We start from the raw sequence: 16856 nt of genomic DNA on the forward strand, positions 1-16856 counted from the left end.
TCAGAATGTAAAAGCAATTTCATACTATTCAGAATTCAAGGTACCTGATGCTAATATTACTAGTTTTCACTGCATGGTATGGTACACTATGTATGGCACACTGCGTAATACAATACTGCAAGGTAGCAGGCCACTAAGTTCTTGTCCCATAATTTTTGGGGTTGTTGTCACCATGAGATTTCACTAACACTTTCTCAATGCAGAAAAATGATATATTTATCAAAATGTTTGTTGGCATCATGACAAGCAAAGTAGGGCCATTTAATAAAGGACTCATTTCTGAAAAACCAGAGGCGATAACTGTATGGATATTGGTCAATAAGAGGGTACTACAGCAGCAGCAACAACTAATACAATCAATAACCTTTGTCTTGCCTTGTCACATGAGGCAAACACAAAGACAAAAACTTGGCAAATAACCATTTGACCACTTGATTATAGGTTATACTCAAACGTCTCTTGTACATGTCTTCCCAAGAATATGACAAGAACATAAAATACAAGGTTACTTATTGTTAACTGTACTGTTACTACCTGTGGTCAAGAAAACCTGAAATGAGAATAAGGTGTGCCTCTTCAAGAAGTTACTTGTATCCTATGTAACGTTATGTATGGTCCACAGAATGGAAGGAAGGTTTGCAGGGCTAAAACCCTCCAGTACATTAAGAAAAAAATGGTATTGACTATGAAATTGTTGGTTTATTGTATTTGGATGTGTAAAACATCTATCAGAAAAGGGGGAAAAAATGATTTTGTCTGATGAGTGTCATACTGTTGTTTTGAATGGCTTTCCCCGTATAATAAAAGCCATGCTTCCCGTATCGTCAAGTGCACAGCTGGAGACTGAGTCGTTGCATCATCATTATTCCTTCAGTGGTGGGCAGGGTCATTGAGGTACCACTTCCTTCAGCGAGGCCATGGCTGAGTGGATGCGCACGTGAAGTCTGTTCTCAAAGTCATAGCCTGCATAATCCTCCTGAGTGGCAGAGCAGAGAACAAATGATGACTTCACAATCAGAATGGACTGTGTTATGTAGTCATTTCAAACACAAGCGGAAATCCCTAACCATTCATATACATGTAATCTGATAACTGTACCTTTGCCTGAAGCAGAAATGCTCTCCCTTTTCCCACCGTCTGGACAGAAACACAATGCAAAAAACAACTCAATAGCTAATTGAGATAAATACTTTAAGTAAATGTTGGACACAAACACCCACATATACATAGATTACCGGTCAAAGTTTTAGAACATCTACTCATTCAAGAGTTTCTTTATTTTTACTATTTTCTACATTGTAGAATAATAGTGAAGGCATCAAAACTATGAAATAACAAATCAAAATATATTTTATATTTGAGATTCTTCAAATAGCTACCCTTTGCCTTGATGAGAGCTTTGCACACTCTTGGCATTCTCTCAACCAGCTTCACCTGGAATGCTTTTCCTAAAGTCTTAAAGGAGTTCCCACATATGCTGAGCACTTGTTGGCTGCTTTTCCTTCACTCTGCGGTCCGACTCATCCCAAACCATGTCAATTTGGTTGAGGTCGGGGGATTGTGGAGGCCAGGTCATCTGATGCAACACTACATCACTCTCCTTCTTGGTCAAATAGCTCTTACACAGCCTGGAGGTGTGTTGGGTCATTGTCCTGTTGAAAAACAAATTATAGTCCCACTTAGCCCAAACCAGATGGGATGGCGTAAGCTCGCAGAATGCTGTGGTAGCCATGCTGGTTAAGTGTGCCTTGAATTCTTAATAAATCACAGACAGTGTCACCAGCAAAGAACCACCACACCATAACATCTCCTCCTCCATGCTTTACGGCGGGAAATACACATGCGGAGATCATCCGTTCACCCACACTGCATCTCACAAAGACATGGCGGTTGGAACCAAAAATCTCCAATTTGGACTCCAGACCAAAGGACAAATTTCCACCGGTCTATTGTCCATTGCTCGTGTTTCTTGGCCCAAGCAAGTCTCTTCTTCTTATTGGTGTTCTTTAGTAGTGGTTTCTTTGCAGCAATTCAACCATGAAGGCCTGATTCACACAGTCTCCTCTGAACAGTTGATGTTGAGATGTGTCTGTTACTTGAACTCTGTGAAGCATTTATTTGGGCTGCAATTTCTGTGGCTGGTAACTCTAATGAACTTATCCTCTGCAGCAGAGGTAACTCTGGGTCTTCCATTCCTGTGGTGGTCCTCATGAGAGCCAGTTTTATCATAGCGCTTGATGTTCTAAAACTTTTGACCGGTAGTGTATACGCACAGATTGTCTGAGTTGAGATATTCTCACCTCTGGCTGGGCGAGCAGGACACATCCAAGCTCATAGCAGGAGTATGGCTGCACATAAGAGTTGGTTTGTCGACCAAACACATCTCTGGCAGCCAGCTGGAACGACTAGATGGGAGGAGAAAGACCAAAGGAAAATCTAATGATATAATTCAGCACAAATACATAGTGAGTTACATAATTGCTTGTACTGGCATAAGATAACGTAATGACAGTACAATAATGTGCTCGGGAACATATTATCTAATTACCTGGATAGCATCTTTATTATTTCCATGACATTTGTGGATGGAACCGAGAAGGAGGTTTTTCAGACCTCTGCACGATCCGTCATCCACACTCTGTAACACTAAAAAGAGAGGGGACAATGGACTCTATTTAATCCGTATTGTGGACGTTCAGAGCTAAAGCCCAATTTAAATATAAAGGCTGTGTTCCCGCGTTGGCGGTGTAGACATTGTTAATGTTGTAAATGGCTATTGTAGCTGGAAACGGCAGACACCTCACAGGTCCTCAACTGGCAGCTTCATTAAATAGTACCCGCAAAACACCAGTCTCAACGTCAACAGTGAAGAGGCGACTCCGGGATGCTGACCTTCTAGGCAGAGTTGCAAAGAAAAAGCCATATCTCAGACTGCCCATCTTAATCTTTTCTTTTTATTGGCCAGTCTGAGATACGGCATTTTCTTTGCAACTCTGCCTAGAAGGTCAGCATCCCTAGACTAGACACTAGACACGAATGTATTTGTCCTCTTGCTCAGTTGTGCACCGGGGCCTCTCACTCCTCTTTCTATTCTGGTTAGAGCCAGTTTGCGCTGTTCTGTGAAGGGAGTAGTACACAGCGTTGTACGAGATCTTCAGTTTCTTGGCAATTTCTCGCATGGAATAGCCTTCACTTCTCAGAACAAGAATAGACTGACGAGTTTCAGAAGAAAGTTATTTGTTTCTGGCCATTTTGAGCCTGTCATCGAACCCACAATTGCTGATGCTCCAGATACTCAACTAGTCTCAAGAAGGACAGTTTTATTGCTTCTTTAATCAGCACAACAGTTTTCAGCTGTGCTAACATAATTGCAAAAGGGTTTTCTAATGATCAATTAGCCTTTTAAAATGATAAACTTGGATTAGCAAACACAACGTGCCATTGGAACACAGGACTGATGGTTGCTGATAATGGGCCTCTGTACGCCTATGTAGATATTCCATTACAAATCTGCCGTGTCCAGCTACAATAACCATTTACAACATTAACAATGTCTACACTGTATTTCTGATCAATTTGATGTTATTTTAATGGACAAAAAAAATGCTTTTCTTTAGAAAACAAGGACATTTCTAAGTGACCCCAAACTTTTGAATGGTAGTGTATTTCTATCGCTCAATCTGAAATTATTTAGCGATACAGATTGAACAGAGCTCAATGTCTCAAACACAGAAATGGTCAAATACTTCACAACATTTAGTAAAGTGGTTTCCACCCCATTGTGTCATAGGAAACTCCTTGACTAGGAGATCCAGTCTTCTCTTTATGAAGCACAAGCCCCCTCTGATAAAGCTCCAGCCCTTACACTGATTCATGAGCTGCAGTTTGGAGGAGGAGCAGTTGGGCAGAGCCTTCCACAGGTAAAGCACCTCTATGACTCCCAGAATGCACAGCTCTCTGGTGGGAGACATCTTCCTCAGTCTCTCTGCCTGCAGTAGGGTGGGGGTAGAGAAGCCAAGGTAGAGAAATGGAGAGGGTTCATGGTTATTAGTTTCACAAAGAGTGCATAAAGATATGGTCAATACATTTGGATGAAAATGACCCACCCGCTTGAGGGCAAACTGCTCAATCTGATTGTTCTTCCTCTTGAACAGTTTCTGGACATCTTTGAAGACATCCTTGGCACCATCCAAGTCCCCTGCAGCTCCCTGACATACTTTAACAGGGAGGGGTGGAGGGGTTTAGAGTGTGAGATAATTTTGAGAAGATGATGATGATGACGATGAAAATCAATGGTCCACAGGTTCCTGGGGCAGTGGCTCTCTCACCTCCAGTCAGGTAGGCATAGTAACACTGTGACCACCGGGACTCATTCTTCAGCCTCTCAAACGACCTGAACGCATCCTCAAAGTTCATCTCGATCATACTGCACCAGCCTGAAGTCAAGACAAGACAAATGGGTACAACAGAGGGATTTGGCTCTCAGCAACTGTAAACTGAATGTACCTGATGAGTGTTTGCATGTGTGGGTGCTCATTTGAAAGTTGCCATGCATGCATGTCAGGGAAACACGTACCGATTTCATAGAGACACACGTGCTGAATCTCTCTTTGGTCTGATGCGAGCTCTAGTGCATCATGGAAGGACACCAGAGCACTGTTAATTTGGCACTGGAGATAGATGAGATAGAGATAGCATCACTTGACACAATTACGAGCTACTAGGGTCCTATAAAATCCGCAACGAGGAGAACACGGACGGAATCATGGAATCCAGAAATTAAAATGGAATTCAGCAATATTAAAAAATGTATTGAAAATGTATTAATTAGCCCAGGTTTATCATAACACAAACAAAATGCAACTTTCTAAATAGGCAAAGAGAATTCCCCGTCTGTGTATGTGCGGTGCGTGCCACTTTGTGTAGCCGTTAGCGATGATGCTAATGAAAAGTCTTCTAGTAAATGGAAAGGCTTTCCCAAAAACCTTCTCAATTAATGTTAACTACAAAGTAGCCTATGCTTACCTGGCAGAATTATATCATGATTATCTGCATAAATCCAGTGGGTACTTAATAATAATAATAATAATAATAATAATAATAATAATAATAATAATAATAATAATAAGCCATTTAGCAGATGCTTTTATCCAAAGCGACTTAGTCATGTGTGCATAAATTTTTACGTATTATACTTGTTTTGCAAACTCTACCATCACTCTACCAAACAACAACCTCTTGCAAGGTGAGTGCTGGAATTAAAGGGCAACTACATCTAAAAATCAACATTTCTAAAAAATTATCCAGACCTCAAAAGTAGTCTCCTGATGTGGTTTAAGCATTGTTGTGGATTTAGGACATCCAATTTAGTTGTTTTCTATTAAGACAGTGTGATTTTGAGAGTGAAAAACTGTGAAAAACAGGGGAAAACGGAAACCTGGAAAAACAAAAACGGAGGAAACGGAATTTGGGAAAAAACAAAACGGAACCAGGCAAGAAAATCTAATGGATTTTATGGGGCCCTAAGCTACTAAGAGCTACAACAACTTACTGTATTGTACAATGCTAAGCGGCAACAGACTGTTATTTCACCGTCCACTGACCCCATCGTGCTCACCTCTAACCTCTGAACCCGTCCTTTAAAGAACATGAAGAGGGAGGAATTGGGGTAGACCACAGCCTTCCTCTGCAGAATGGCCTTGGCTTCCTCCAGGCCTGCCTGAGTGTCAGAACCATCCAGAGCAAAGAAAGGCAGCACTACCGTGTGGTACCACAGGAGGGCCAATCTGGGCAGAGGAGAGAGGATGCAATCGGGTTTATTTGTGAGACAATTCAAGATGTTTTTATTAAATATCGATTACTGTACATTCAAGTTTGTTAGATAGTTAATATGCAACAGTTAACATGAAACATTGACTTTCTTGACAAAGAAAAGCTTTGTGAAGATGGCGTATAGAACAAAATTGAACCCCACTGCAGTAATTTGGTAAAACACCATCTCAATTTCATGAATAGCAAATGGTAGTTTCTGTCTCAGGGCCTTTTTTCACCACTAGACATTCTAATAAGCATGCGCATGATTATTGCTATTCTTAGGTCTACTAGTCATGAGTATTGAACCATTCAACTGCCACTGGCAGCATGCAATTGTACTCAATGTGTCCTCAATTCTCTATGACTTCAAATATTCCATTTGACATATTTTACAACAAACACCTGTCCCTGGTTTCCTGTATTATACAATGAATAAATACCCTATGATTATAACATGCCATTATGATACTTATGAGATATTACAGAACAGATGGCCATGTATGAGACAGCAGGAACAAGCACTGTGCCAAGAGCTGGGAAAGAGATGAGCTGGAACACATCAGCAGAATAACAAAACACGTCACCCCCAATCAAATCAACATCAAGACCTGTGCTCTGACTTTCTATCAAATGATGACATCATATCTACGTACAGTGCCTTCGGAAAGTATTCAGACCCCTTCCCGTTTTCCACATTTTGTTACGTTACGTTACAGCCTTATTCTAAAATGGATTAAATACAAAAAATTCCTCAGCAATCTACACACAATACCCCCTAATCACAAAGTGAAAACAGTTTAAAATGTTTGCTAATTTATTAAAAATAAAAAACGGAAATACCTTATTTACATAAGTATTCAGACCCTTTGCTATGAGACTCGAAATTGAGCTCCAGTGCATCCTGTTTCCATTGACCATCCTTGAGATGTTTCTACAACTTGATTGGAGTCCACCTGTGGTAAATTAAATTGATTAGACATGATTTGGAAAGGCACACACCTGTCTATATAAGGTCCCACAGTTGACAGTGCATGTCAGAGCAAAAACCAAGCCATGAGGTCGAAGAAATTGTCCGTAGAGCAAAGACAGGATTGTGTCGAGGCACAGATCTGGGGAAGGGTACCAAAACATTTCTGCAGCATTGAAGGTCCCCAAGAACACAGTGGCCTCCATTAATCTTAAATGGAAGAAGTTTGGAACCACCAAGACTATTCCTAGAGCTGGCACCCCGGCCAAACTGAGAAATCGGGGGAGAAGGGCCTTGGTAAGAAGAACCCGATGGTCACTCTGACAGAGCTCCAGAGTTCTGTGGAGATGGAAGAACCTTCCAGAAGGACAACCATCTCTGAAGCACCTTTATGGTAGAGTGGCCAGACGGAAGCCACTCCTCAGTAAAAGGCACATGACAGCCCGCTTGGAGTTTGCCAAAAGGCACCTAAAGTACTCTCAGACCACGAGAAACAAGATTCTCTGGTCTGATGAAACCAAGATTTAACTCTTTGCTCTGAATGCCAGGCGTCATGTCTGGAGGACATCTGGCACCATCTCGACGGTGAAGCATGGTGGTGGCAGCATCATGCTGTGAAGATGTTTTTCAGCGGCAGGGACTGGGAGACTTGTCAGGATCGAGGGAAAGATGAACGGAGCAAAGTACAGAAATATCCTTGATGAAAGCCTGCTCCAGAGCGCTCAGGACCTCAGACTGGGGCGAAGGTTCACCTTCCAACAGGACAACGACCCTAAGCACACAGCCAAGACAACGCAGGAGTGGCTTCGGGACAAGTCTCTGAATGTCCTTGAGTGGCCCAGCCAGAGCCCAGACGTGAACCCGATCGAACATCTCTGGAGAGACCTGAAAATAGCTGTGCAGCTATGCTCCCCATCCAACCTGACAGAGCTTGAGAGGATCTGCAGAGAAGAATGGGAGAAACTCCCCAAATACAGGTGTGCCAAGCTTGTAGCGTCATAACCAAGAAGACTCGAGGCTGTAATCGCTGCCAAAGGTAGATTACAAAATACTGAGTAAAGGGTCTGAATACTTATGTAAATGTGATATTTCAGTTGTTTATTTGTTATACATTTGCTAAAATTGATAAAAAATCTGTTTTTGCTTTGTCATAATGGGGTATTGTGTGTAGATTTATGTTTTTTTTTTTGTAAATCAATTTTAGAATTAGGCTGTAACGTAACAAAACGTGGAAAAAGTCAAGGGGTCTTAATATTTTCAGAATGCACTGTATATCAGCTCATTCAAGCAGTAAAAATAACTCTGACTGTGACCTGAACATTATGAACATACAGTGCTATGAAAAAGTATTTGCCCCCTTTCTAATTTTCTCTACTTTTGCATATTTGTGATACTGAATGTTATCAGATCTTCAACCAAAACCTAATATTAGATAAAGGGAACATAAGTGAACAAATAACACAACAATTACATATTTATTTCATAAACAAAGTTATGCAACACCCAATTCACCTGTGTAAAAACGTAATTGCCCCCTTACACTCAATAACTGGTTGTGCCACCTTTAGCTGCAATGACTCCAACCAAATGCTTCCTGTAGTTGTTGATCAGTCTATCACGTCTCTGTGGAGGAATTTTGGCCCACTCTTCCATGTAGAACTGCTTTAACTCAGTGACGTGTGGGTTTTCAAGCATGAACTGCTTGTTTCAAGTTCTGCCACAACATCTCAATTGGGATTAGGTCTGGACTTTGACTAGGCCATTCCAAAACTTCTAATTTGTTGCTTTTTAGCAATTTTCATGTAGACTTCAGCTTCAGCTCACAGACGGATGGTCTGACATTCTCCTGTAGAATTCTCAAACATAACTTTGTTTATGAAATAAAAATGTAATTGTTGTGTTATTTGTCCACTTATGTTCCCTTTATCTAATATTAGGTTTTGGTTGAAGATATGATAAGATTCAGTATCACAAATATGCAAAAGTAGAGAAAATTAGAAAGGGGGCAAATACTTTTTCATAGCACTGTAATCCCTTTCCTTCTCCCATTACTTGAATGTCATTCCCTTCAGTTATGAGTAAGGGTTTGATTCAATCCGTAGCGCTTCAGTTCAGCGTTATAGCGCGATTGAAATTCCGATTGAGCTGACATATGCAGCGTTTACAGTGAATGCAGTCTCCGCTAACGTGGGAACATTGCCTTTAAATGTCAATCGCACTACAACGCAGATCTTCAGCGCTACGGACTGAATCGAACCCTCTCTCTCTCTCTCTTTCCTTGCACTTCTAAGAAGTTCTTTAATACTCCTACTCACGTAGCTAGCGGGGCCTTCATGTCCTTACTCTCACTGGCATAGATGAGGGAGGACAGACCCTGGAGACGATCGCCAGGGAAACCCAGCAGGTTGATGATCTTGAGCAGGTGTGGTGGTACCATGGAGATACAGAGATGGAAAAGGCCGTAGCCGAAGCTGACGGAGCCCTTGAGTCGGTCCAGGGCCTCTGCAGTCACAGCACCCTCCACTGGGGTGTTGTGGTTGGCCTGGTCTGAGGACAGGTCCTCCTCCTGGGAGGAACAGCGCCTCACACAGGTCTCCTGCAGCTGACTGATGTCACTGTGGCACTTATTGTACATCTTCCAGGCCTTACGGAGGATCCAGCCTCCTTTGATGTACGCTGTTGAGGAGAAGATACTGTAAGAGTCAGTCCAGTCAAATCCAGTTAACACTCATGATTCCTATTTTACTTGCAGATTTTTCCCAAAATCAGTAGACTGGTAATAATCATATTACATATAATTGAATAGAAAATGTATCAAAACAATACATACTGTATTGCTATCAAGCAAGCTACAGTACATTAGTAATTTAATGATTGTGGATTCAACAAATGATAAATTACATGAGAGCTCCTGCTTGACGAAGGAGAGCACAGCGAGGTAGACCTGGCAGTCGGCCACAATGATCTGTCGCTGCAGACGGTCCACAACCACGACCCCTGACCTCTGGGACTCCAACTGACAGACAGAAACACACAGTAGTCTGGTCATTCTCTGATCAACACTCAGCTAAACCATCAGCCAGTCCAGCTACGTAATGAAGAAGGCCCCTGTGTTGATCATAAACAGGTATCCATTCTATTTCAGAGAGTTTCTAATTACATTGAGTGTGGGATTGACATGATCTCATAGTTGCCAATATCATTAAGCTCAAAATAAAAGATCATGGCTTTGATTCTTGATACTGATACAGCTGGAAACAATGTGATGGTGTACAGTGAGGGAAAAAAGTATTTGATCCCCTGCTGATTTTGTATGTTTGCCCACTGACAAAGAAATGATCAGTCTATAATTTTAATGGTAGGTTTATTTGAACAGTGAGAGACAGAATAACAACAAAAAAATCCAGAAAAACGCATGTCAAAGATGTTATAAATTGATTTGCATTTTAATGAGGGAAATAAGTATTTGACCCCCTCTCAATCAGAAAGATTTCTGGCTCCCAGGTGTCTTTTATACAGGTAACAAACTGAGATTAGGAGCACACTCTTAAAGGGAGTGATCCTAATCTAAGCTCGTTACCTGTATAAAAGACACCTGTCCACAGAAGCAATCAATCAATCAGATTCCAAACTCTCCACCATGGCCAAGACCAAAGAGCTCTCCAAGGATATCAGGGACAAGATTGTAGACCTACACAAGGCTGGAATGGGCTACAAGACCATCGCCAAGCAGCTTGGTGAGAAGGTGACAACAGTTGGTGTGATTATTCGCAAATGGAAGGAACACAAAAGGACTGTCAATCTCCCTCGGCCTGGGGCTCCATGCAAGATCACACCTTGTGGAGTTGCAATGATCATGAGAACGGTGAGGAATCAGCCCAGAACTACACGGGAGGACCTTGTCAATGATCTCAAGGCAGCTGGGACCATAGTCACCAAGAAAACAATTGGTAACACACTACGCCGTGAAAGACTGAAATCCTGCAGCACCCGCAAGGTCCCCCTGCTCAAGAAAGCACATATACAGGGCCGTCTGAAGTTTGCCAATGAACATCTGAATGATTCAGAGGAGAACTGGGTGAAAGTGTTGTGGTCAGATGAGACCAAAATCAAGCTCTTTGGCTTCAACTCAACTCGCCGTGTTTGGAGGAGGAGGAATGCTGCCTATGACCCCAAGAACACCATCCCCACCGTCAAACATGGAGGTGGAAACATTATGCTTTGGGGGTGTTTTTCTGCTAAGGTGACAGGACAACTTCACCGCATCAAAGGGACGATGGACGGCGCCATGTACCGTCAAATCTTGGGTGAGAACCTCCTTCCCTCAGCCAGGGCATTGAACATGGGTCGTGGATGGGTATTCCAGCATGACAATGACCCAAAACACGGCCAAGGCAACAAAGGAGTGGCTCAAGAAGAAGCACATTAAGGTCCTGGAGTGGCCTAGCCAGACTCCAGACCTTAATCCCATAGAAAATCTGTGGAGGGAGCTGAAGGTTCGAGTTGCCAAACGACAGGCTCGAAACCTTAATGACTTGGAGAAGATCTGCAAAGAGGAGTGGGACAAAATCCCTCCTGAGATGTGTGCAAACCTGGTGGCCAACTACAAGAAACGTCTGACCTCTATGATTGCCAACAAGGGTTTTGCCACCAAGTACTAAGTCATGTTTTGCAAAGGGGTCAAATACTTATTTCCCTCATTAAAATGCAAATCAATTTATAACATTTTTGACATGCGTTTTTCTGGATTTTTTTGTTGTTATTCTGTCTCTCACTGTTCAAATAAACCTACCATTAAAATTATAGACTGATCAGGTCTTTGTCAGTGGGCAAACGTACAAAATCAGCAGGGGATCAAATACTTTTTTCCCTCACTGTATAACCAGCAGATATCAAGACAGAACTATGCATGTTACATGACCAATCCCACTGGGCACGTCTATTCCACATTGGTTAAATGTAATTTCCTTGAAATAACGTGGAAACAGCGTTGATTCAACCAGTGTGTGCCCAGTGGAATGTTGGGATATCCTAAACATAAATGATCCATGTAAACGAAACATTTCTGCCTGTCTGTCTGTCTGTCTGTAATCAGTTGCCAACTCACACTCTTCTTGATCTTGTTCCTGATTGTCTCTATGACTCCAACGTTGTCACTCTCACACAGCTTCTCCGTGGTCCTCAGGTCGTCACACGCCGTCTGCATCTTCTCCTCCTCAAAGGTCATCATGGCATTCTGCACCCCCACACATACACAACAACAAACACATTGGAGCTTTCCAGCTAACGCTGGCACAGAGAAAACACTCATGCAAGTAATTAAAGAAATAAGTACCAGATTTTATTAATAATAGGACCAGATTTTGATTTAATTGGGGTGTATTATGAACAAATGTGTGGTAATCGGATTGAAGGAGGATTATACCACAGGGGTTACACAATGGTTTCACAAAGCAGGCACAGGACAAAGAGCTCTTTCTAGGCCATAGCACACGGAGGAACACAGTGACAACCAGAACCTATTGTGTGTTACGTGTGAGAGCCACACTGGCTTGGTCAAGAATCTCTTTGTTCAGTTGCCTTTTATCAAACTGTTAGTCAAAGACATGCAATGTATGCCCTCATCCTTATATAAATATGTGGTTTGAATTTCAGATTAATTGAATGCTTTTTCATTTGTACAACTGTGAGGCCCTCTATGCATCAGTGGCCTGTTTGTGTTGTCATTGACCCAACCCCACACACTATCCTTCCAAGCGTTTGCTATTGCATGGGAGGGCAGAGGAGGATGACATTATCTCTCGCTTCATGGTGCTCCGACTCTGACATGAGGGGCAGTGACAGGGGGCTGTTTCGTGACCATGCTGCAGAAAATCTCGGTTTCCTTCACTCTCTCCTCACTGACCAATAAGGCGACAAACACATCACTGCAGCAGATAGAGAGAGCGAGGGTATCCACAGCAAAATGCTTTGATGAGCTGAAGATGCATCCATTATGGTAATGGTTCAAAAATTAGGGGAAATGGACAATAGTGATCATGATGATGTAATCCATTACACAAATTGGGTCACGTCAAGTCCTGACACCTCATCACTGTATGGTTTATGATGGTGTAACGTTGCACACTAACATTGTTAGGATGAGTCATTCCATTTGCCCTCTCTCTTAGCTTGCATGCTTGTAGTGATGTCATGAGAGAGAATGTCATTAGAGGTAGGACGTGAACCACCACCAGGGAAGTAAGCTAGAGGTCATGGCAACCAAGGGGTCATGACAAAACACCTGTCCTGCAGTCAAGATGCAGTCTGAGGAAACTCACCAGGAAGCTGACAAAACTGGCCCCAAAGCTCATCAGCGGACTGTGAGTCCTGAAGAGAAAGGACAACATAGAGTTAATGGAAGGGAGCGATAGACACAGAGGCTGCATTTAGACAGGCAGCCCAATTCTGATATTTTTTCACTCATTTGTCCAATCTGACCAATCAGATCTGAAAAAGATCTGATGTGAAAAGATCTGTTGACCAATTTCTGGAAAAAAAAAGATCAGAATTGGACTGCCTGTGTAAACGCAGCCAGAGAGAGCGATTGAGACATTTACTTCTGCCTCATACCAAACATAATTCAAGAAAGCAGAGAAATGGTAGCCAGTGTCACTTGAGTATCGACTAGGTAAAGGGTATGTTACTAATGATAACTAACTAAAGGAAACATCAGAATTGATGATCAATAATCATACTGAAATTGTTATAAAAATAACCATGCACATCTTAGCCACTACTAAGAATCAGATCTGTTTTCACACATAGTGCTTTACAGAGGGACATTCAGTCCGTTCCTCTGTCTCAGCATCATCAGCGACTCATGGAGGGAGAAAGGCTTGATTAACCAGAAAGCTAAAATTAGTGGCAGTTTCTCCTGTTGGCACAAACAGAGCTGGATTGCTGTGAGTGCAGTGCACTACCCTTCCATTTCTCAGTCACCATTACCCATTCAACTGTTGTTTGGAATGTCAGGGCCATGCTGGAGTGCATAGACTACTATTTAATTTCCTGTTTTGGGGTTAGGCTATGAATGGGGATTGTTTCAAGAGACAAGGATATATTTACATTTAGACTCAAATTTAGATTTACATTATATGTTAAACCAACTCAGTAGCATTCATCTGCAGCTTTAAGATGAAATAGAGGGTAAAGTAAATGATACATAACCATAGCCACTGGTGCAAAAATAATTAAAAGGCCAATTATGCCTAACCATGGTAATATCCTGTTTGGCACCAGTGAGTTCTGCCAAAGAGAACAAATGGCCTTTGTGTTGGACTTGGACAGTGTGTTTGGGGAATTACTGATGGCCAGTGAGACTATAATGCTGTAATGGTACCAAAGCCTTGTGTAGGCCTAGAATAGAAATAGCCTGTATGGCTCTGATGGGTACCATCTCTATGGAAATATGCTGAGCTCTGATGTTTTATCAATATTTCTGTCCAACCTTAAATTTGCTGGGGGTAAAATTTGCTACAATGCAAATACTTAATAATGCCTTAAGGTGATCATGCAGGCCTATCTGTCATGATTGTATAGGTAAAGCAATATGATGCACCTATACCTACATACTGTAGGATCAGTGATCACCTCAAATTGGAAGGGTTATTACAAGTATTTGAACAGGGCCTTGAAAACAGGTTGGTACAGTTAATCTGATGTTTGAGCACACAAAGGCACACCCTTTAAATGAATCACCTGTGCAATTCAAATAATTATGTAGCCTAATACAGGGTTTCCCAAACTCGATCCTGGGGTCCCCCGCAGATGCACGTTTTGGTTTTTGCCCTAGCACTACACAGCTGATTTAAATAATCAAAGCTTGATGATGAGTTGGTTATTTGAATCAGCTGTGTCGTGGTAGGGCAAAAACCAAAACGTGCACCCAGGGGGGGCCACAGGACTGAGTTTGGGAAAGTCTGGCCTAATAGGCTGCTGTGGGCAATGAGATCTGATGACCAAATATCACTATAGGCTTACATTTTATGAAATTATAAAGGCCAGGAAAAATATCTCACCTGTATTTTCTGAAAAGCTCGTCGCTCTCCTTGAATCCGTTGTTGAGAAGCATGTTGATACCCTGAAGAGCGAGCTCAGCATCATCTATGTGCTCAGCTTTATCCTCTACCTGCTGCTGCTTAGACTGCTCTGGACCCGCCATTGTTTATGCCTATCGTCTGCTGAATATAATTAATAAATTCAACACAGGCCTAAATGTGGTTTCAAAATGATTCTTCCCCGTAGACTATCCCACCTTGGTTATTGATGATGGGACTGAGCCGACATATCCTTGCAAATGAGGTGAGAGACGCGTCTTTTCGGCGAAAATTCTGAAGCTGTTACACCGCAAATCGACCACCGGTAAATGAATCATCGGCGCGCATCCAACTTCAAGGTTCGTCCAAATGCACCAAAGGCGCTATTTACATGCTATTTCTATGATTAAACTACGTGTACATTCATTCAGACGTTTTGCTATCTTGTCTGCCGCACGCAATGATCGTCGTCAGTCGAAAAAATGGTTGTCGTCATAACGTTGGCTATAGCTTTGGCCTAGGTATATACAGGTTCTGGGAGGTTCCAAAGATGAAGCCTGCTGTGGTAAATCAGCATCCTGCCATTGCACCGTCTGCTAGCCCTGCCTGTGCCTGCTGCCTATTTCCTCTCATCAGTACCCTTTCCAAATATGTCCTGCTCTGCCTCAAGAGTCCAGTCCTTTGAGCAGATTTGACGACAGCAACAACCTTTCACCTCACAGCCAGCCAATAAGCGCGCACTTGACTGCGAGCTTCAGAACAACAGCAGTGCACTGTCACATCAGAGCATACGCCTACAAACACATTCTCACAGTCTTCATCGTTGAAAGGAAAATGTTAATATTTAGCAAGAAGGCATGCAGCTTGCAAAAACTATGAAAGATATCCTCAGCAAAATGTGCAAACGTGCCTAACTTCAGTTTATTTCAACTCTCAGGCTTGAGTTTAGAATAAGATATCTAATTTAAATATATATATATATATATATATATATATATCATGTATCCACCTCTTTGATGTTCCTTTCTCCCAGAATTGCAAGTGCAGACGGGTGCTGGTGTGATGTGCAGTGAGGTATGTGACAAGGGTGTGTCCCCAACTAGGAAAATAATAAACAAACAAAGGGATCCAGTATATTGAAGCATTTCATTATGTTTTATATGATGTGCAAGATATAGATAAAGACAGAGTGGAGAGAGAGAGTGTGTTTGTAAGAGAGAGAGAGAGAGAGAGAGAGAGAGAGAGATGATGTCTTCTGGACTCTGCAGTCCATGGTCACAGTATGAGCTAAGCCCAGAAGTGCATTAGACACACATTATTGCATCCTGCATGAATAAATGATGTGTGCCAAGCCAGGGGGTCCTAGCTTTGTGCAGAACTAACCTCAGTAGACTATAGCAGTCAGCCTGGGAGGAGAGCCTAGAACCCCATAATAACATCTTCTCACTCCTAGTCTTAATGATGACTACATGGCATGCCAATGGGAGTTTAGTCCAATCATAATATTGAGAAAATTGTTCAGGCAATAAGTTTGGTATTCCTTTTATTGGTTTTGACAAGCATTTGGTTAAACCTTAACTTTTAGTATATTGTAACAGATTGTGCAATTGCAATTTAAATTATACAGCAGCAACCCACTGGGCACAGACGTCAATTCACATCTATTCCATGTTGGTAATTTCATTGAAATGACGTGGAAACAACATTGATTCAACCAGTGTGTGCCCAGTGGGAAGTACTGATCAATGTGAGACCTGGTTTTCCAAATAATAAAAATTATATTTTAGCCTCACTAGGGATAACATTTGTGTGCCAGCTCATCTTGATTAAGGTATTTTTTCCTGTTAATTCATAGAATACATCAAAGTCACTGTCACTGTAATTTAAAAGGTGTGAATGTTCAATTCATGAAACACTTTAAAAACATTGCCTTGAACCCCAACAGTGTGAATTAACTTGCAAAGCCACCAACACAATAATAAGAGCACTGCAGTGCC

At 42.0% G+C, this 16856-nt stretch overlaps 1 protein-coding gene across 1 annotated transcript; it reads right to left on the reverse strand.

Annotated features, from left to right (window-relative positions):
* Positions 1 to 193: 193 nt before the first annotated feature.
* On the reverse strand, positions 194 to 15564 carry LOC311148832 (tetratricopeptide repeat protein 39C). The gene is made up of 14 exons (XM_084185825.1): positions 14842 to 15564; positions 13102 to 13150; positions 11889 to 12017; positions 9683 to 9797; positions 9097 to 9457; positions 5618 to 5786; positions 4577 to 4670; positions 4329 to 4436; positions 4107 to 4216; positions 3866 to 3989; positions 2549 to 2646; positions 2301 to 2405; positions 1099 to 1137; positions 194 to 976 (listed from the first exon to the last, which is right to left on the reverse strand). Exons 1-14 carry the CDS (start codon positions 14982 to 14984, stop codon positions 887 to 889), a joined length of 1734 nt encoding a protein of 577 aa, XP_084041951.1. The 5' UTR covers positions 14985 to 15564; the 3' UTR covers positions 194 to 886.
* Positions 15565 to 16856: the final 1292 nt, after the last annotated feature.

The sequence above is a fragment of the Coregonus lavaretus genome, assembly GCF_964263955.1.
Source record: "Coregonus lavaretus genome assembly, chromosome: 21".
Classification (NCBI taxonomy): domain Eukaryota; kingdom Metazoa; phylum Chordata; class Actinopteri; order Salmoniformes; family Salmonidae; genus Coregonus; species Coregonus lavaretus.